The sequence below is a fragment of the Talpa europaea genome, assembly GCF_964194135.1.
Source record: "Talpa europaea genome assembly, chromosome: 3".
NCBI lineage: Eukaryota > Metazoa > Chordata > Mammalia > Eulipotyphla > Talpidae > Talpa > Talpa europaea.
In genome coordinates this window covers 144,404,821-144,427,481 of record NC_140069.1, presented here as the reverse complement: position 1 = coordinate 144,427,481, position 22,661 = coordinate 144,404,821, and the positions used below count along the sequence as shown (strand labels likewise).

The window sequence follows — 22,661 nt, the reverse complement described above, 5'->3', positions numbered from 1 at the left end:
CTCTAATATCTTCAGTTTGGGTTTTCCAAGGACTTACTAGTTTGAGAACAGTTTAGAAAACAATCAGGCTTTCATCAGACTTCTCAGCAGAAATTTTATATACCTTGAGAGAAAAGGATGACAGATTCAAAATGCTGTAGAATAAGCATTAAAGGAATTTGACAAAACTATTTCTCCCCCATAGAAAATGTTGACAGGAGCTCTCCTGTGTAAATCAAAGAGAAGAAAGTCCACAAAAAAACTAACAAGTAAATAAGTAGATAGAACCAGAAAACTATGGAAGTAGCATGTCTTCATATATCAGTAATCACATTTAATACAAATGGACTAAAATCACCAATCAAAAGGCACAGAGTGGTCAGATAGATTAAAAGGCAAATCCCAAATTTATTCTGCATGTATGAAACTCATGATATAAAAATATACCCAGAATCAACATGAAATGATGGAAACTATTACTCCAAGTCAATGCAAAATTTTAAAAGGCAGGAACTATTATACATACATCAGAAAATATAGACTTAAACCCAAAAAAATAGATAGCATGAAACAAAGATGGATATTATATAATAATAAAGGAATAAATACAATAGCTGGACAAAACAGTCATCAATCTTATGTGCCAATATAGTAGCACCAAAATATGTAAAGCAAATGTTAATGGACCTAAAAGAAGACATTGACAATAATAGTAAAGAACTTTAATGCCCTCCACAGAGCAATGGACTAGTCATTGAGACAGAAAATCACCAAGGAAGCAATGGTCTTAAGTGATAAATTGGGTGAGAATGAACTTATTAGACCATTCCACCTCCAAACAGAAGAAACAAATTCTTGTCGAGTGCTCACAGAACCTTCTCAGCAATAGACCATATGAAGGGGCACAAATCTTAACAAATTGATGAAGATTGAATTCCTATCAAGCCTATTATGGGACCACAATGGTAGGAAACTAGAAATCAGCCAAAGAAGAAAGGGGGAAACCACACATTTTTGGAGAATAAACATCATGCCACTGAAACAAACTACTGGATCAAAGAGGAAATAAAAAGTGAAATAAAAATCAAGGGATCAAGGGATAAATTAAAATAAAGGAATGGGGGGCCTCCCTGGTGGCGCAAGGGGTTAAGACGCAGCCTATGAAGCTGTCTGCAGCCATGGCAGCATCAGTTCAATCCCCGGCCAGGGAGCTACCCACATGGCACAGCAGACCTCTCCTGTCTTGCCCGCTGCTCCTCTCAGCAGTTTATCAGTAGATCTGCCAGTTCTGCTCCCCACACTGTCTCTGGTGAATCCTCTCACCCCCCACACCTATGGCCTGTACCCCAGTTCTTGTATGCATAAAACATAAATCTTTAAAAAATATATAATAAAAATAAAGGTATGACTTTTAAGAACCTGGAGGATGCAGCAAAAGCTATACTAAAAAGGAAGTTTCTAGCAATACAGGCCTACCTCAGGAAGCAAGAAGTGTCACAAATAAGAGGTCAAAGCTTATACCTATCTGAACTAAAAAGAAACAAAGAAAAATCAAATGAAAATTCATCAGAGGGAAGGAAATAAGTTAGAGCAGTAACCAACAAAACAGAGATTAAAAGTAATCCAAAAGGTAACAAAATGAAGAGCTGGTTCTTTATAAAGATTAACTTATCCAGGGCCTCCCCTGGTGGCACAGCGGTTGAGCGGTGAGCTGCGAAGCCTCTACAGCCCCGGTTCGATCCCCAGTTTGATCCCCGGCCACAGGAGAGGGTCCCACATGGCGCGCAGACCTCTCCTGCCGCCCACTGCTCCCCTCAGCAGTGTACTTCGGTCCTTCTGCCTGCTCTGCTCCCCGCTCTGGCTCTGGTGAATTCGCTCACTATCCCCAGTGCTTGTATAAATAAATAAATAAATCTTTAAAAAAAAGGCACTTTAAAAAAAAGATTAACTTATCCAGACACACAAAAAAAAAGGGAAAGGAAATACAAACAAAATCAGAAATTACAGAAGAGAAGTTCCAATAGATGTTACAGAAATACAAAGGATCATGATCACAGTTATATGACAACAAACCAGACAATCTAGAGGAAATGGGAAAATTCTTAGAAAAATACAACAGCCCAGGACTGAGTCAGGAGAAGAAAACCTTAACAGACTGATCATGAGTAAAGGAATTCAGCACAAAAGCACAGGACCAGACGGCTTCACTAGTACATTCCTGCAAACAACAGTTACTCCTGTTTCCTAGATGAACAACATCTGGACTTCTGGACGGCTGAAGTCCCACACCACCCACCACACAGACATGTCTTCACTCTTCAGGCACCACAAGCTAAAGAATATTTTAATATATAACAGAGCACTCAAATACAAAATATACATATGTGATTGCATATTTATCCTCATAAGCAAAAATTGTTGCTTCCAAAACTAAAATATTCCTAGGTTGTATGAGAAAAAACTCAAGATGATGGATATTTTATTTCTATTTATTTATTTATTTTTTGCATAGATGATCTGGGGTGCAGGACAGAGGTGTGGGGGATGGGTGAGAAGATTCACCAGAGACAGAGTGGGCAGCAGAATAGACAAATCTATTGAAATACACTGCTGAGGGGAGCAGCAGGGAGACAGGAGAGGTCTGCTGTGCCATGTGTGGGTCTGCTCCCTGGCTGGGGATCAAACTCAGGTGATAGTGATGATAGTGCTGAGACTTAACCCATAGGCCACCAGGGAGGACTGATATTTAAAGTTTAAATCATATTTTGACTTCAACTTGTGCTTGTGGAAGTAACTAGCAACATAAATATCCTAGAAATTATTGTATACTCCTGTAGAAATACAGGGCTCGGTAAATGTAATTTGGAAGGAGCTGTATAGTGAACTCAATAACGTCTGTATGGGTCATTCAGAAATACTGAGCGGTCACACAGGGCCACTAGACTCACTGTGTGAGACTGGAGGAGAGCTCAGAGGGCAGGGATGCTGAGGAACCCTTCCTGGGGGGTGTTCTCCTATGACCAGTTACCAAAAAATGAAAGCTGGCCTATTCCTCTCCAGACACCATCAAAAAAGAAATGAAAACAAATGATCACATGTAATTCTGTGATATAAGATTTGAATTTCAGAGAAAGGGTATGCTTTCTTATAAAAGAAAAAAAATGATCAAAACTGACCTCTAAATTAATTTAAAAAATAGAATGAGATTAAAAAGTCTATATGACTAGACATATGTGACTATGTGGCCTGTGGAGAGGCAGATCATTCCTTTTTTGTAAACTGGTTTTATTATGGTATGAAGGACACATAAACAGATGTACATATTGGATGTAAACTCTCTGATGGGCGTGGAAGTCAGTATATACCCGAGAAGTGATCACTTTAATTATCTCCACAATCATGTCAGAAACATCTCCATCAACTTCAAACTCTACTGAAGTCATTTTCTACTTTAGGGAATTAAAGAAGTTGGATATGAGGAGGCCTTTCAGGCACCAGTTTAATGCATAGGCTGGGACAATAGTAGTGGGGGGAAAATTATATCCTCTGAAGATCTGTGTAATCCTCAAGATAATATCAGAGATGAGGTGGGCTTGAAGCCAACTGCCTTTTTTTGTGTTTTTTGAACTGAGATGATTCTTATTCATATATAAAGTCTTGTGAGTGAGTGACCTATCACATCCCTGCCTTTTGTTCCCTGAAATAGTGTAATTCCCGATGAGTAGGTGCTCAACATGAGCTCCTTAAATGGAAGAAAGTGTTTTTAGAGACTCACATATTGGGCATTAAAGCACATTCACACAGATTCTAAAACACCTCAGGGGTCATAACCTGAGAGAGAGATCAATGATTACAGAATCCCTGAATTTATAAACACCTAAAATAATTCCAGTTTTATGAATTCAGGTTTCTCAACATCCTCTATATTTAAGCACCTCATATCACTAAATTTTATCTTTTGAGCAAGACATAAGTATTATAATAGAAAAAGTTCACAATAGAATTTAATCATTTGAAATTGCTTACTTACAAAAATCCCATGACTAAGCTTGTAATTTGAAGATACTACTAGAGTATGTTTATGAAGCTAAAAGATATGATGCATATTATAGCTGTATAGAAAATGCTGCATGACAATGAATTAATTTCTTATGCCTGCTTTGAAGTGATGCTTCCAAGGAAGTTTTAGCAAAATTGATTTATTGAATAATTAGTTCATAGGAAAGGAAAATAGCCTAACAAGGAAACTTGAAGCTCTTGCAACAGCATTTTGAACTTTTGCAAGTTCAAAAACTGATGTCTAAGAGAGAGAGCATTTGGGCCTCCCTGGTGGTGCAGCTGGTTGAGCGCAGCGCTGTGAAGCTGTCTGCAGCCTCTGCAGCACAGGTTTGATTCCCGGCCAGCCAGGGAGGCATTCTCATGGCGCAGCAGACCTCTCCTGTCTTGTTTGCTGCTCCCCTCAGCAGTGCTTTCAGTCTGTCTGTCTGTTCTGCTCCCTGCTCTGTTTCTGGTGAATCCTCTCACCCTCCCAAGCCTCTGGCCATACCCCAGTTCTTGTATAAATAAAAATTAATCTTACAAAAAATACTAGGTTTAAAAAAAAATGAGAGACAGCAATTTAGAGGGCGCTGGTGCTTTAGGAACTACAGCTTGAGAAATTTTAGAGACAGACCTAATTTTTTTTCTATGAATACAAGTACATTGGTAGGATTTATTCAATGGATATTATGTTGGCAATGTTTAGTTTTGCTAAAACCAGAGGATCTATATTGCACTGTGCAAAATGGCATAATTAAATCTAACTTTTTAGCTTAATTTTGGCTTTGGATTAATAAATACTGCAATCTTCACCTGCATTACTATTACTTACATTTTACTTAAATATTCTTTAAAATAATAAGGAAATCTCTTAAATAAGATAGCACTGAAGTTGAGAAGAAAATTTTAAGATGGTCTAAATAAAAGTTCCTCTTCCCAACACACTCAACAAAATAAAAGCAATTCAGAAAACCAGCGTTTGAGTGACCAGGATGTACAATTTTTCACACTGCAGTCTTGTCACTGGACTAGGAAATTTTATGCTGGTCCCATTTTAGTCCGCGGTTTTGGCACTCACAAGTCTGTCCTGTTTTGTAACAGAATATTTGTACAAATATGTAAGTTATGAGTCTAATCATGAAGATTGTGTGATAGTCTAGGAAGTTTCAACAGGAAGCAACTATGTGACAAACTTACCTCACCACTGTTTCAGCAAGGAACACCTGAATGCTACTGTTGCCAGAACTTTCTTTCCAGATGACAGAGACTATTCTGGCAATATCTTCATCTCTGTTAGGTGATGTGAGGGTTTTCACTCTTGAGCCTTTCAGAGCCTTTTCCAGTGGAAAAGGCTTCATATGAAGTCTCCCTACTTCTAGATTCCTTCCCAAGCAATAGCTCTAGGCTAATTTGAATGACCAGCGCTCAACCACATTGGGGTGGGGTGATAAGGAAACTGCCAGGAGATAAAGAAAATCCTCCCACAGCTGAGCAGACAGAATCTTCCAGAGCTGATGTGGGGGGTGGAATCCAGGGCTCTCTCTCCTCACCTACAGCATTCACTTGAGTCAGGACAGACTCAGGATATTTCACCCAGGAATGTCATTCCTATCCACAAAGCCATGCTGGTTTCCACTATCACCCTGTTCTGCTCTAGCTACTGCACTGAATATGATCTCGGTGCAAACACATCTTATTTACATAAGAGGATGTCAACACTGGGTGTTGCTCAGGAATCTTTGTGACAGAGATACATCCCTTTGGAGGGAAAGCACATGCTCTAAAACATTAGAGTAGGCTTCAGAGCATAAGCCTTAGAGTGAGGAGCATATGCTGTAACTGACGGTGGTTTTGCAAGATTATAATGATCTAAATTAAACCTTAGGAGTAAAGATTTTATTGGGAATCATCTAAGAACTATAATTCCCAGAGGGATGATAATGACACATTTCTACTTTCTCCCTAAGGTGTGAAGACAAGATTCTTGACTCTTCTCTGGAGGAGAGTCAAGATTCTGCCTGGTTTTCCCTTGAGGAACTTTTCTGGGCAAAAATCAGGTCACCTATTGGCATCACACAGTAACTATACAGATTATCATATGCCAAGCTCGGGCTTTGTGAACCTATGGGGGAGATATCACAATTTCAGTCACACAAATCTTTATAAAGTCTTTCAGTTTTATGAATCGATGCTACTCTAGAGTTGTGACTTTCAGAAGGTTAGAGAGATTCCCCAAGGAATCTGCTATGGCAAACCCGAGAAGGAATAGGCCCCCAAGCCACAGAGCATCTTTCTCTGAAATAAGGCATGATAGATGCAAATAAACATCCTCATTAAGAGTCAAATAATATGCCAAGTGCTAGATATGGATTATACATTTTAGCCTAATATGATACATATGTTATCACCTAATGGGGTATTTATTTTCAAATGAATAAATATTAAAGTTTTAAAGTTTTATTTTCAAAATAGTAAAAGCAAATATTAAAGTTTTATTTTCTTTCTCCCCAACCCCCATTTATTTAGGTATTATTGACATACAAAAAATGTTTATATATATATATATATGATATACAATGTAATGATTTGATATATATAAACATTGTGAAATGATCACCACAGTCAAGGTAATTAACATATTCAACATTTCAAATAAGCATCATCTTGTGTGTGTGTGTCTGTGTGTGTAAAACAAGAACTATTCTCAACAAATTTCAAGTATTCAAATACATAATTATTAACTATCATCACAGTGCTATACATTTCATCCCAACTTATTCTTTTAATAACTTAAAAGTTTGTACACTTGGATCTCACACTAGCCCATGACATTCACAGTTACACTCTGCTTCCATTATTTCAGCTAGAGACTTGCCACACTCTTGGAAAACTGAATGTTCCTTTGGTATTATTTGGTAGATTTATTTTTTGTGTGCCTAGGAGAACTATTACCATTGATTTATATGGAAAATTTTTGAGTATATATTTGTATGAACAATATACATATTTATATGCACACACTTTCTTTTTCTTATCCATTCATCCATCTTTGGACATTTAGGTTATGTCCATATTTTGCCTCTTTCTAGTAATGCCACAATAAACATGGGAGGGGAAATATCTCTATGAGATATAGACTTCACCTCTTTTGATATATATATATACATATATATATATAATCATATATACATTCACACTATGTGTTTTTATAGGTTTTATGGTAGCTCTACTTGTTTTTTCAATGAACTTCCATACAAGTTTCCATAATGGTGGTACCAATTTACATGCCAACTACAATGTTCAAGGATTCCCTTGCTCCACACACCATGGAATACACTAGTCATCTGTGACTTTTTGATAACAGCCATCCTAAAGGTGTGAGGTGGTATTTCATTGTGGTTTAGATTTCACTTACGAGTACTGAGGTTAGCACTATTCCATACACCTGCTGGCCACTTACACCTATTCTTGATAAAACTGTCTTTTCGGTCCTTTGCCCTATTTTAAATAAAGTTGTCAGTTTTATGTTGTGAATAGCACATGTTCATAATATATTCGGGATATTAGTCTCTCTCATCAGATGTGATTTATAACTTGCTCCTATCCTGAGGTTACTTTCACTCACATGATTTTTTTTTTTTTTTTGAGATGAAGGACTTTGGAGTTTGAATTTTTTCCTAATTAACACATCTTCATTTCTCCAAGGTGGTTTTGCACATTCCGCTTGTGCCTTAGATTTGTCAATGATACTTTGTGGTTTCTATGACTTTGTGAACTTTAGTTGACAAGATTTTGAACAGACATTTTTCAATCTCTATCAATTGGTTTAATAAAGTAGAAGACTTCAAAAATCAGCCCTGCTAGAGATTTGGGGTGATCTCCCAACATTTAATGGGGAAGCAGGTCCTGAGCACGTGCAGTATTTTCTCAGTATAAGGTTTTCCTGCTTCATCTCTGTAGCTTGTGAACACTAGCTCCCCTTGGTGTTGTCTAATATGAATTAATCTTCAGAGCTATCAAACCTGGATGCTCACTTTTCCTAGTCAGTCACCCCAACCTGTCATCTACACTGTCACGCTCATCTGTCCTATTAATCAGGCAAGTCTGAAAACATTGCTCATTCCATCTCCTGAAAACCCAGAAAGCTGTAGACATCACCTACTCTTCTTTTTGACCCTTGAGGAAGATGGGAATGTCATCCTGATGAAGGCACACCGAGAAGAGCAGGCAGGTAAAGTGGCAGCATTTGCACACGCACTTCACTGTCTCTCTTGGCTTTGCTATTGCCTGGGGTGCTGTAAACTGGTCTCTGATGTTCCGACAAAGTCAATCTGGTCTATACATTGTCTCCATAAAGGAATAAGGAATGAGGGATTCCTATTCAGCCATCTGGCTGATGATATTTTTGGATCCCATTTTAGGGGATTTTCTTGTGTTTCATTGCACACGTGAACACATCTGTGAGAAAAATGCATAAATTTAACCCTCTTTTACAGTGCCCTTTTTCTCTGCACTGCTCTGTTGAAGGCAGCCTTCATTTGAGCATTCCTCAGACTGTAGATGAGGGGGTTCAACAATGGGTTGAAGAGGGTGTAAAACAGGGAAAGGACTTTCTTCTGCTCATCTCGGTGGCCATTGTCTGGGATTACGTACACCATGATGGCAATGCCAAAGTAGAAGCCAACCACACAGAGGTGGGAGGAGCAGGTGGAGAAGGCCTTTCTGCGGCCCTCCTTTGACTTCATCTTCAGGATGGCCAAGAGGATTCGCACGTAGGAAACCACTATAAAGGAAACAGGGGCCACTAAAAAGAGCACACCACCTCCAATGAGCATCATTTTGTTGACCCAAGTGTCCTCATAGGCCACTTTGAGGACAGCTAGGATTTCACAGAAGAAGCTGTTTACCTTTTTGGTTCCACAGTACGGCAATTTCAGAAAGAGCACTAGATCTCCTAAGGCCAATAAAATGCCACAAGCCCAGGAAGTGATGGCCAGCACCATGCACAGTCTCCAGCTCATGATGACCGTGTAGTGGAGAGGATAGCAGATGGCCACGTACCTGTCATAGGACATCACCACCAAAATCACAGCCTCTGTTACACCAAAAGCCAAGTACAAAAATATCTGCATAGCGCACGTGACAAATGAGATAGTTTTTTTGTGTTTCATTAGGTTTTCCAGCAGTTTGGGCAAATTGCTGGAGGCATAGGACATGTCAATGACAGCCAGATGAGAGAGGAAGAAGTACATGGGGGTGTGCAGTCTCACATCCAGCCAGATGAGCCCCAAGATCATGCTATTTGCCAGCAGGTTGGAGACATACAGCAGGGAGAAGACACAGCAGAGAAGCACTTCCATGTCTGCACTGAGTGGGAATCCCTCCAGGATGAATTCTGGGACCCCTGACTGATTGTCCCCCATCCTTAATGGTAGTTGGTCCCAGTCTGAAATGTGATAGAAAGGCCAGATCTGCAGGTCAATGAAAACTGGAGTTAATTATCTTAAGATGGGCTCAGAAGAAGCCATGTGCTTATTCCCAGAAAACTGTGTTTATTTCCCAATGTTTCTTCTGGTTTTATTCCTTTTTTTATTATGAAATAATTAAGCAGATATATATCAATATTTATAAACAATACTATTGCATTTAATTTATATATGACAGAATATACTTTTTTCAGCCTTGTTTTACCATTTGTCTAACATATATATGATTTTTTAATGGACCACATAAATATAAATTTTTGTCTGGACCACATAATTGCAACCATGCTTCCAATTAATCTCTTATATTTATTAGTTTCTTACATGGCGATTCTCAGTTAACTCTATTACATTAATATCTATATACACCACCATCCTCCTCATCCTCATTACCGCTGTCTCTTCATAGAAGCAAACAGGAAAAAAAAAAAACACAAAACATATTATCACTGGAAAACAAACAAATATCCAGACAGAAAGTCTAATTTAGCAAGCATGAGTATTTAATCTAAGGTTGACCTTTCCTATACAATTGTCACTCTTTAGTGTGTTAACGTTCATCATTCTGACTCTCACATTTTTATATAATTTAGTCAGACCTGCTAAAAAGTGCATTTCCTTTGGTTCATCATATTAAATACAAAGGAAAAAGCAAGAATATTTAATAGAAAGTGAGACTCATAAAGCTTAAGGATCATCTGATTACAATATAAGTTGCTCCTTGTTTGCTAGGTTAGATCTTTCTAGGTCTACGTAAAACCTTGGGATCTACCCTCTATATTGAGGGAGCTGATTACAATTTAATGTAACATTTGCCTGTATTTCTTACTGTGCAGGATCTGAATGCTTCCACATTCGGATGCAGACTAGTCCTGCCCCTATGAAAGCAGTATGGAGATTCCTCAAAATATTAAAAATATTTTAGCAGGCACAGATCAAAAGAGGGTCCAGTAGGCACACAGAGTGGAGTAAAAACCAGAGAGAGCACCCATCAGCCCAAACAGAATCAGAGTCTGCTCAAAGCAGAGTGGCTGTGCCAATTCTACCCAGCCCTGTGAGTGAATACATGCAGGTAGGGGAAGGTACCAGCAGCACAGACTAGCGACCACTGGTGAAGGCACCTATCAGCACACACACAGCATCAGAGTCTGTTCAAATCCCAGTGCAGCTGCATCGATGCCCCCCAGCCCGGTGAGTGAAGAGGCACAACCAGAGACTCAGCAACCTTGAGTACTAGTGCCCATCAGTCCATCCATAGCATCACAATCCTTGAGAAGCCTGGCATGACTGCACAAGATGCAGTTGGCTCTTGGCCCCAATATGAGCACCATGAAATCATGCCCACTGGTCCCAGTGTCACAGTGGCCCTACACATACACAAATCAGGAAGCAAACAATGAGGAGGGAAAAAAATCAGTCCCCAGAACTCAACAACACTGACATGGAAGAATTTACCTGCCTAATATATAAAGAATTTTAATTAAAAATTAAATAATTAAAAAAATTTAAGAAGAAATGGAAAAGAATGATATGAGAAATATAATCAATGAACTGAAGAATGAAATTGAGCTCTTAAGGAAGGAGATGAAGGAGACGCAGGAGATTAAAAGATTAATGGAGGAGCTAAAGATTCTGGGAAAAGCAATGAAAACACAGTTGATGAAATCGAAGAACTAATCAGTACTCTTGAAGATACAGAAATAAAAAGAACCAGAAAAGAGAAGTACAAAAGAAAAAGAATGAAGAACACTTCAAGAATTATCCAACACCTTGAGGAAAGGAAATATAAGAGTTATGGGAATCCCAGAAGGTGAGGAGAGAGACCAAGGAACCGAGAAACTATTCAAGGAGATAATCGAAGGGAACTTCCCAAGCATGAGGAGATGAAAATAGACATACCAGAAGCAAGAAGAACACCAAATTACCACAATGAAAGAAAAACTAAGCAAGACATGCAATAGTGAAACTTTCAAGAGTCCAAGGCAAGGAAAAAATAGTGAAGCTGATGAGGGGGACAAAAGATAATCTATAAAGGAAAACCAATCAGACTGACATCAGACTTCTCCAAAGAAACACTATGGGCAAGAAGAGAATGGAGTGACAAATTCAACAAACTCCAACAAATGCCAACCAAGAACACTTTACCCAGAAAAGCTCTCCTTCCACTGTAAAGGAAAATTAAAGACCGTCTCAGAAACAGAATACCCATAAATTCATTACTACTAAACCCCCACTCCAGGAAATACTACAGGAAGTCTTAAAGCCAAAACCAACAGAGGAATGAATAAGAAGAAAAGAACAAGGCAAGGAATAAAATCACAAAAAGACAAGCAAAACGGAATAAACTCAGCAATAAAAAGACCCAGAGTAGCAGACACACAGTAGCAAAACAAAGTCCAAACTTCACCTGTCTCCAGGAAACACATCTAACTACAAAAGAAAAATATAGACTGAAAGAAAAAGGTTGGAAAACAATCCTAAAAGAAAATGGACCAAAAAAGAAGGTAGGAATAGCTATATTTATATCAGATGAAATAAACTTCAAGCTAAAAAAGGTAAAAAGAGACATATATGGACACCACATTATGATTAAGGGGACAATACATCAAGAAGATATAACACTCATCAACATATACTCACCAAATGAAGGAGCACCAAATTCTATCAGACAATTATGATCAACTCTGGAAATGGACATTAGAGAAAATACATATATAGTAGGAGACTTCAATACCCTACTCTCACCAATAGACAGATCAATGAGACAAAAAATAAAGACACTAGAGCCCCAAATAAAGACCTAGACCTCGTGGGCTTAACAGACATCTATAGAACAATAATACACCCCAAAAAATTCGAATACACATTTTTCTCAAGTGCACATGGATCATTCTCCAGAATTGATCACATACTGGGCCACAAGACAAATATCAATAAATACATTAAGATCAAAATTATTCCAACTGTCTTCTCTGATCATAAAGGTATCAAAACAGAAATAAACCATGAAAAGAAAACAAGGAACCCTCCCACTTCATGGAGATTGAAATCTATACCACTGGAAGAACATTGGATTAAAAAGGAAATCAAAGAAGAAATTAAAAAATACTTTGAGTTGAACAACAGTGAGGATACCACTTTCCAGAATGTATGGGACATGCAAAAGCCGTAATAAGAGGAAAGTATATAGCAATACAGGCTCACATCAAGAAATAAGAAAATGGGGCCTCCCTGGTGGTGCAGGGTTACAGACAGCACTATCAACTATCGCCAGCCGCTGCAGCATGAGTTCAATTCCCTGACAAGTTTGATTCCCAGCCAGCCAGGGAGCAACCCACATGGCGCAGCAGACCTCTCCTGCCTCACCCGCTGCTCTTGTCAGCAGTGTATTTCAGTCAGTCTGCCTGTTCTGCACTCTGGTGAAACCTCTCACTCCCAGCATCTCTGGCTTGTACCCCATTTCTTGTATGCATATATAATTTTTTTAAAGAAATAAGAAAGATCTCAAAGAAACAACCTAATCTCCCATCTCAAAGAACTAAAAAAAAAAAAAAAAAAAAAAAAAAAGTGGAAGAAAGGAAATAATAAAAAACAAAGCAGAAATACATGAAATAGAAATTTGAAAAAACAATTCAAAAGATCAACAAAACCAAAAGCTGGTTCTTCGAAAAATTAAACAAAATAGACAAACAGGCTCACAAAGGCAGACTCACAAAGAAAAAATGGGAGAAAACAAATAAATAGGATAATAAATGAAAGAAGAGAAATTACAACAGACTCAGTAGAAATCAAAAGAACAATCAGAGTACTACAAACATTTATATGCAAACCAGTTCAACAATCTAGGAGAGATGGACAAATCCCTAGAATGATATAATCATCCAAAACTAGATAAAAAAGAAAGAACACCTCAACAGACCAATTACAAGCAGTGAAACTGAAACAGTAACAAAACACTCCCCAAAAACAAAAGCCCAGGCCCAGAAGTCTTCACAAATGTGTTCTACCAAATGTTCAGAAATGAATTAGTGCCTTTACTACACAAACTCTTCAAAAAAATTGAGAAAGAAGGAATACTATCAATATGTTCCACGAAGCCAACATTACACTAATACCAAAACCGAACAAGGACAACACAAAAAAAGAAAACTACAGGCCAATCTCCCTAATGAACACTGATGCAAAAATCCTCCATAAAATCCTCGCCAACAGAATCCAACAATGCATCAAAGGGATAATACACCACAATCGAGTGGGATTTATTCCAGGGGCACAAGGATGGTTCAACATCCAAAAATCAATTCATGTAACCCAACACATCAACAAAAAGAAAACTAAAGACAATATGATCCTATCAATGGATGCTGAGAAAGCATCTGACAAAGTTCAACATCCATTTATGATGAAGGCCCTTGAAATTCTTGGGGTTGAAGGCACATAACATGATAAAAGCCATATATGACAAACCCTTAGCCCATATCATTCTCAATAGTGATAGGCTGAGAGTCTTCCCTTTACGATCAGGAACAAGACAAGGATGTACATGCTTGCCACTGCTTTGCAATATAATACTGGAGGTCCCAGCCAGAGCAATAAGAGGAGAGAAAGACATACAAGGAGTATCAATACGGAAAGACAAAGTTAAACAATCACTATTTGCAGACAACATAATACACATAGAGAACCCTAAAAACTCCATGAAAAAGCTAATCAAAATAATCAACCAGTTTAGTAAAATAGCAGGATACAAAGGAATCCTGAAGACAAAGTTGACAGCATTTTTTTTTTCACTTTTGCATAATACCAGGCCAAAGGCAGCAGGAATGGACATTACGTGGGTAACATAAGTTCCGCTACAGGTACAGAATCTGTGTTACGGTTTAGTGCATAGTAGGGATAGTCACATCTCGACAATAGGTTTGTTATTTTAGTGTTTGAATTAATAATCCTTTTGGGCTTCATCTCCATTATCAAAATTTTCAATTCACTTTACATATAGTTTCAAGTAATACCGATGACATATTTAAATCTCTTAAGTAAAATGCAGCACTGAGGTAGAGAAGACAATTTGATGATGCCTATAAAAAATTTCCTTTCCTCCAAAGAATCCAAAAGTAAGTTGCAGCCCAGAAATCAAAGGTTTGAGTGTCCACGTGTGGAGCTCTGCACCCTGGCAGTGCTGACTGGGGAGTACAAGCTACTTCTCCAGCTTCAGTTGATGGTGTCAACTCCCCTCCTTCCTAATATGGTGCAAGAACCAAGTACTCCTACCAAATACTAATATGAGTCTAGTAACATCAAGTTGGGAGAGACCCTAAAAATGTTTCAATTAAAAAGAACCCTGGTACACTTACCTCTACCCCTGTTTCACGAAATTCAGGAAAATACTTGAGTTGCTACAAGGATTTCTTTGTCTGAAGTCTCAGAGGTTTCTCTGAATATGTTTATTTAGGCAAGGGATGTAGAAAGGTCTTTTATTCTTTTGGTTAAATCAGAACCCTATAAGCAGCAAATCCTGGCTGTACATATTTTAATACTCATAGGCCCTTCTCCCTCAATAGAGCTGTGCCTGCTTAGACAGACACCACTCATCCTTATTGGTGAAGAAGATGCTGAGATATCAGAAACTCCCTTCAGAGCACACGGGTTGGAATGCCTGGTCTTACACCAGGGGCAGGAGGCACCTAGATTTCTATCCTGTCTGCCTTGAGTACAGATAATAGAAAAGTAGCTACATGTCATTTCTCTTCCATGGCTACATTGCTACCTACTGCCAGTGTCTCGTACTGCAGGACCTGGACCGAGAAGCCCCTCTCAGTACACTGAGTCTCTTCTGCAGAAGGCAAACACACCAGATATGTTCACTCTACTGTCATCTAGGATAAACCACACAGAGGTGAATAATACACCATAAGAAAATGTAGTAAATTCCAGAAAAATAAATCCCCATTTTAGGCTCTTTTATTTCCTTGCTAATGGTATTGCAACAGAACATTAAGCTCTTAATTAACCTCCCAGCCATAAATGTTTTATTTAGAATCACCAGAGAATTCAAATGGCCAGAGGGAACAGGAGACATCCTACATCTCCTTTCCTCCCTAAGGCAGGAAAAAAAAAAAAAAAAAAGGTCCCTGAAGCTTCTCTCTGGAGAAGAGCAAAGATTTTATCTGATTGTCCCTGCAAGAAAGTTCTAGGGAAAAGGCTGGGCACATGCTCACATCACACTCCACATACACAGATTTTCAACTGTCTCAACAGTGAGAACACCTGAGGGAGATGTCAGAAATTACAGTATGCAAGTCCTAAAATGGTTGGTTTCATCAGCTCATGCTCCTCCTCGTACCCCTGAAGGCATATGAGAGGCTGGGGCTCTGTGGTTCTTGAAAGCGTCCATGAAACTGTTAAGCAGACCTGGCAGGCACAGTCCCCAGCTGGCATCAGGCAATTACCAGGCCAGAGGCCAGGACAGAGATAGGGACCATGCTGGAGGGAGACAGGTGTTATTTAAATACACTGGGGGCACTAACACTTGCAGAATCCTGGAATCCTGGATCAGAATCCTGGAAAGGGAAGATTGACTGCAGCAGGGCATGATGCACACAGATAAGGGAGGAATATAAACCATATGTGATCATTTGTTTTCTATTTATGAATCACAGTCAAGTGTTTCACATGGAACAGGCATTGTTCACCTCCTTGCTACCCTCATGAATAGCCTTGGTAGCTAAAGTTTAAATAACTGGGCAACCGTTATACCCTGCGGGTGTAAGAACTCCTCCACTCATGGCCACTCAGGCAGACAAATGAAGTGCTTCCTGGGTCTGTGTTCCCTGAGCTTTGTTCTACTTACCCACCCCTCCAAACACGCATCTCAGTGCAGATCTTGTTGCGTGTGATGTAGTCAGACATCATAGATGTACCTGAATTTTCACATCCATTCTTTTCCCAAATTTGGAAAGATTTTGATCATTACTTCTTCTGGTATGTTCTATTTCCCTCTTTGCTTCTCTTTCTGAAACTCCCATCATACATGTATTGCTCCACTAGAAGGTGTGACTTATGTACAGTAGGTTTTATTTACTTTTCTTTTTTACTGCTATGTTTCAGTATTCCCAAAAGATCTGTATTAGAGTTCACTGGTACTTACTACTTCTAGACCCAGTTTGCCTAGATCCCTTCTGGTGAATATTTCAATATGCTTCCTGTGTTCTTCAGTTCCAGAATTTTTTGGTCCTTTTTTTTTTTTTACAAATTACGTTCCATTGTGGTATTTTCATGTTCATTACATGCGACTTTGTTCACGTAACTTTGCTGTCTCTATGAGTTCCGTTTGAACTCAAGGAGCAAATTCAGGATGATTATTTTGAACTATGCAGTAATTAAAAAATCTTCATTACATTGAGATGGTTTGGGATAGTCATCTTGTGCCTTAGATTGTTCGATGTTTCCCTGTGAATTTGTTTGCCTTGGTGAACTTTAGTTGAGAGTCAGGATTTAGGGAAAACAGTTAGCTTCCAATCTTTACCAACCACTTTAAATAAAATAGAAGAAATCAAAAATCAAATAGAGATTGGGGGAATGTCACCAAACTTTTATGGGAAAGAGTTTCTCTGAGCATGTGCACTGTTTTCTCATTAAAGTGTTTCTCATTGAAGTGTTTTCTCATTAAAGTGTTTCCTGCTTCTTCTCTGCAGCTTGTGAACACTAGCTCCCCTTGGTGTTGTCTAATATGAATTTATCTTCAGAGCTACCAAACCTGGATGCTCACTTTTCCTAGTCAGTCATCCCAACCTGTCATCTACACTGCCACGCTCATCTGTCCTATTAATCAGGCAAGACTGAAAACACTGCTCATTCCATCTCCTGAAAACCCAGAAAGCTGTAGGCATCACCTACTCTTCTCTTTGACCCTTGAGGAAGATGGGAATGTCATCCTGATCAAGCCACACCAGACAAGGGCAGGCAGGTAAAGTGGCAGCATTTGAGCACGCACTTCACTTCTTTCTTGGCTTTGCTTTTGCCTGGAGTGCTGTAAACTGGACTCTGATGTTCTAACAAAGTCAATCTGGTCTGTATACTGTCTCCATAAAGGAATAAGAGCTGAGGGATTCCTATTCAGCCATCTGGCTTATATTCTTAAATAATTCTCATTCTTTAATCATATCATTTTAAGAGATTTCCTTGTGTTTTATTGCACAAGTGAACACATCTGTGAGAAAAATGCATAAATTTAACCCTCTTTTACAGTGCCCTTTTTCTGCACTGCTCTGTTGAAGGCAGCCTTCACTTGAGCATTCCTCAGACTGTAGATGAGGGGGTTCAACAATGGGTTGAAGAGGGTGTAAAACAGGGAAAGGATTTTCTTCTGCTTGTCTCGGTGGCCATTGTCTGGGACAAAGTACATCATGACGGCAATGCCAAAGTAGAACCCAACCACACAGAGGTGGGAGGAGCAGGTGGAAAAGGCCTTTCTGCGACCCTCCTTTGACTTGATCTTCAGGATGGCCAAGAGGATGCGCACATAGGAGACCACTATCAAAGAAACAGGGCCCACTAAAAAGACCACACCACCAGCGAAGAGGAAAATTTTGTTTAACCAAGTGACCCCACAGGCCACTTTGAGGACAGCTAGGATTTCACAGAAGAAGCTGTTTACCTCCGTGGGCCAACAGTATGGTAATCTCAGAAAGAGCACTAAGTGTCCTGATGCCAACAAAATGCCACAAGTCCAGGAGGTGATGGCCAGCACCATGCACAGTCTCCAGCTCATGATGACGGTGTAGTGGAGAGGATGGCAGATGGCCACGTACCTGTCATACGACATCACCAGCAAAATCATGCACTCAATGCAAGCAAAATCTAAGTACAAATACATCTCCATAGCGCACATGATAAATGAGATCGTTTTTTTGTGTTTCACTAGATTTTCCAGCAATTTGGGCAAATTGCTGGAGGCATAGGAAATGTCAATGACGGCCAGATGAGAGAGGAAGAAGTACATTGGGGTGTGTAGTCTGACGTCCAGCCAGATGAGCCCCAAGATCATGCTATTTGCCAGCAGGTTGTAGATATACAGCAGGGAGAAGACACAGAAGAGGAACACTTCCATGTCTATACTGAGCGGGAATCCCTCCAGGATGAATTCTGGGACCCCTGACTGGTTGTCCCCCATCCTTAATGATGGTTGGTCTCAGACTGAAATGTGATAGAAAGGCCAGATCTGCAGGTCAATAAAAACTGGAGTTAATTATCTTAAGATGGGCTCAGAAGAAGCCATGTGCTTATTCCCAGAAGACTGTATTTATTTCCCAATGTTTCTTCTCATTTTGTTCCTTTTCTTTTATTATGAAATAATTAAGCTTTCATATATATATATCAATATTTATAAACAATGCTATTTTACATTTAAATTATATATGACAGAATATACATTTTTCAGCCTTGTTTTACCATTTGTCTAATATATATGATTTTTTTAATGGACCACATAAATACAAATTTTTTTCTGGACCACATAATTGCAATTAATCTCTAAACTTTTTATTATTTTTGTCAAAAAGCAAGGGTATTCCTATGTATTCTCAGCACTACCAAAATTAGGAAATGTAACATTAATATTATTCATTATTCTAAATGCAGCAATTTGCACCCCTGTGGTTCAATATTAATCCAATTTCATATATTTTATCTCCTCTAAGCTGATATAGCATTTCTTTGCCACTGATACAGCTTTCATAACTTGAAGAGTACACAATAGTTGTTTTAACATCACTTGCAATCAGGGAAATGCAAATCAAAACTACCATGAGATACCATCTCACACCAGTGAGAATGGCACATATTAAAAAAACTAGCAACAACAAATGTTGGTGAGGATGTGGAGAAAAAGGAACTCTCCTGCACTGCTGGTGGGAGTGCAAACTGGTCCAACCACTATGGAGGGCTGTGTGGAGATTTCTGGACCTACTAAACATAGAGCTTCCATATGATCCAGCAATTCCACTCCTAGGTATTTACCCAAAGGACACAGAAACATCAAACCAAAGAGCACCTGCACCCCTATGTTTATAGCAGCACTGTTTATAATAGCTAAGCTTTGGAAACACCCCAAATGCCCAAAAATAGATGACTGGATCAAGAAGATGTGGTACATATACACCATGGAATATTACTCAGCAATCAAAAAAGAGAAACACATGCGATTTGCAGCAACATGGATGGAGCTAGAAGGGATCATGCTCAGCGAAATAACCCAGAAAGAAAAAGAAAAATACCGGATGGTCTCACTCATAGCAGGAATCTGGAAAACCTAAATAAGGGACCAGGAGAAAGAATAACTATAAGAAAGAAAAAACAAAATCAACAAACAGCTATGAACCAGAGACAACTATCGGGGTGGGGGTTGGGGGGGGGCTGGAGAAAGGAGGGATTGGGGTCAAAATAAGGGGGTTGTAATTGTATGGGGAATATAAAAATAAAAATTAAAAAAAAAAAGAAAAATGATGCAAAAAATATAAAATAATAAAATATTTAAAAAATACATTACAAATAAAACTGAAAAAAAAGAATTGTTTTATATAATGATTCTCAATCTGGGTTTAGATTGATGGCCCATGTTTTAGTTAAAAGTAAAAAAAATTTTGTTCAATAAAAGAAATTTGCTTCAGAACCTCCCTGATGGTGCACAGAGTTAAGTTGCTGCACTCTGAAGCTATCACCAGACACTGTGACCTGAGTTCTATCCCCCACCAGGTAGGGAGCTAACCCACATGGCATAGCAGGCCCTCCTGCCTTGCCTGCTGCTCCCCTCAGCACTGTATTTCAGTCAGTCAGCCTGGTCTGCTCCCTAGTCTGTCTCTGGTGAATCCTCTAATCCCCCACACCTCTGGCCTGCACCCCAATTCTTGTGTGCATAAATAAATCTTTAAAAAAATATGTGCTTCAATTTTCACAAAATTGGTTATGGTAACATGGATCACTTGGATAAGGTGATTTCTCCATAGTTTTCCATCATAAAATTATTAAGTCAAACTATTTGAGCACTTTCTTACTTGCATTTTAACAAGTTTTTTCTATGATCATCTTGTACTTACTTTGACTTGAAATCATTTATTTCATTAGAATAGGCAAGTTTCCTTTAGGGAGAACCATATTTTTTCAAAACAAAATTACACTTAATTAGATGTTTAACAACAGATATTTTTATTATTATTATTGCCAAATTTCTAATATCCCCATTTATAAGGAAACTATAATTTGTATACAAGAGATTAAGAGGCTAGTAGTCTCTTGACCTTTCTTCTTTAATCCAAAGCAATTTTATTATTTTCCTTTGGAATGCCAAATCCTTTTTACTAAATTAACATTGGTATTAAAGAATACGACCCCATGTTTTGTTCAGTCTATGTATGTAAGCAAGTGTATATTATAATACCAGTCTTATGATTGGTCTTGTTTTAAGTATTTTTCTTGCTTTCCCTATATTTATATAGTAAAAAGCTCTTGGAAATTTTAAACTTGCAGATCACAACTTCAATAGTCCAATCTATGAGTAAATGAAGTGACGCATACCTATATGAGAGTCTGACATCAAGTTTTCAAAAGTATCTTTAGAAAACATGAATTTCAATAGAAGTCAATAGAGATAATACTATGAACTATATGGCTGATGGTGATTGTTATCAATAATTTGTATATATAGCCTCTCAATACTTATTATACATATATTTTAATATATAGTAATAAAATTTATAAATGGTATTTTCATTTATTTCATTTAGAATCATACCATGCATATTATTATATCAACATATTTCACAACATACTTCAATAGTGCATGCTATTAATTTGTATACTAATATGTTGATTTAGTAGAATACCTTTACCCTAGGTTATAGAAATACAATGGTATAGAAGTAAAATCTTATGCATTTATTTTTGTGTATCCTTTATTATTTTATTTTAGTAAATTCTTACATGGAAGTTGCCAATTTACTATATATATATAGTATATATATATTATGTGTAGGCATAATATAGTTATATATTATGTTATATATTATGTGTAGGCATCTCCACTACCTTCATCCTCAACTTTATCATCTTGTGTCTTCATAAAAGCAAACAGGAAAAATATCAAAATAAATCACTGGGGGAAAAACATCACCCAGACAGAGTCTCTAATTTAGCAAGCATGAGTCTGTAATCTGAGATTGTTCTTTCCAATGATTTAGCACATTAACTTTCATCATTCTGACTCTCACATTTTTATACAATTTAGTCAAACCTGTTAAAAACTGCATGTCTGGTGGTTCATCATAGCAAATACCAAGAAAGAACAAGAATTTTTAGTGGAAAGTAAGGCTCACAAAACTTCAGAATCATCTGATTATAATGTTATGCAACTTTGTTTGCTACAATAAATGTATATTGTTCCACTTATAACCTTGAGTTTTCTATGCCCTATACTGAAGAGCTGATTACAATTTAATGCCACATTTGACTGTATTTCTTACTGCACAGGATCCAAATGCTTACACATAAGGGATATATAAACTGGTCCTGCCCCTATGAAAAACAGTATGGAGATTCTTCAAAATATTAAAAATAGTCTACCTTATGATTCAGCAATTCCAGTCCTAGGTAACTACCCAATGTATGCAAAAGCACTAGTACAAAGGGATGTATGCACTCCTATCTTCAATTACAATTACAATTTACAATAGCCAGGTTATGGAAACAACCTAAGTGCCAAGGACAAATGAGTAGATTAGCAAGATGTGATATAATACAAAATGGACTACTACACAGCTATCAAAAAGATGAATTCTTGCCATTTGTGACAATGGGTTGGAGATGGAGGGGATTATGCTAAGCAAAATAAGTCAGAAGGAGAAAGGCAATAACTGGATGGTGTCACTTACCTGTAGTATCAAGAGAAACAAAACAAAATGTCAGATAAAGCCAGAAAAATAACAAACTCTAGTAATCTGACTGTAGACTTGAGGCTACCACAGAGGGAGGAAGAGGGGGAAGTGCAAGGTGGGGAGGAGGCACAGAGAACTGTGGTGGAGAACTCTGGCCGCCTTGGTGGTGGATATGGCGGTGACAAGCATCTGAGAAGGTGTGATCCAATACTTGCAATCACAAGGGCGTGAGAAA

The 22,661-nt window shown here is 38.2% G+C and overlaps 2 protein-coding genes across 2 annotated transcripts; both read right to left on the bottom strand.

Annotated features, from left to right (window-relative positions):
• Nucleotides 1–8,507: 8,507 nt before the first annotated feature.
• LOC311168982 (olfactory receptor 2A2-like) lies at nucleotides 8,508–9,440 on the bottom strand (the record flags this gene model as incomplete). Its single annotated transcript, XM_084230685.1, has 1 exon — nucleotides 8,508–9,440. One exon carries the CDS (start codon nucleotides 9,438–9,440, stop codon nucleotides 8,508–8,510), a length of 933 nt encoding a protein of 310 aa, XP_084086811.1.
• An 8,290-nt stretch (nucleotides 9,441–17,730) lies between these two features.
• On the bottom strand, nucleotides 17,731–18,672 carry LOC311168981 (olfactory receptor 2A5-like; the record flags this gene model as incomplete). Its single annotated transcript, XM_084230684.1, has 1 exon — nucleotides 17,731–18,672. One exon carries the CDS (start codon nucleotides 18,670–18,672, stop codon nucleotides 17,731–17,733), a length of 942 nt encoding a protein of 313 aa, XP_084086810.1.
• Between the last annotated feature and the right edge of the window lie 3,989 nt (nucleotides 18,673–22,661).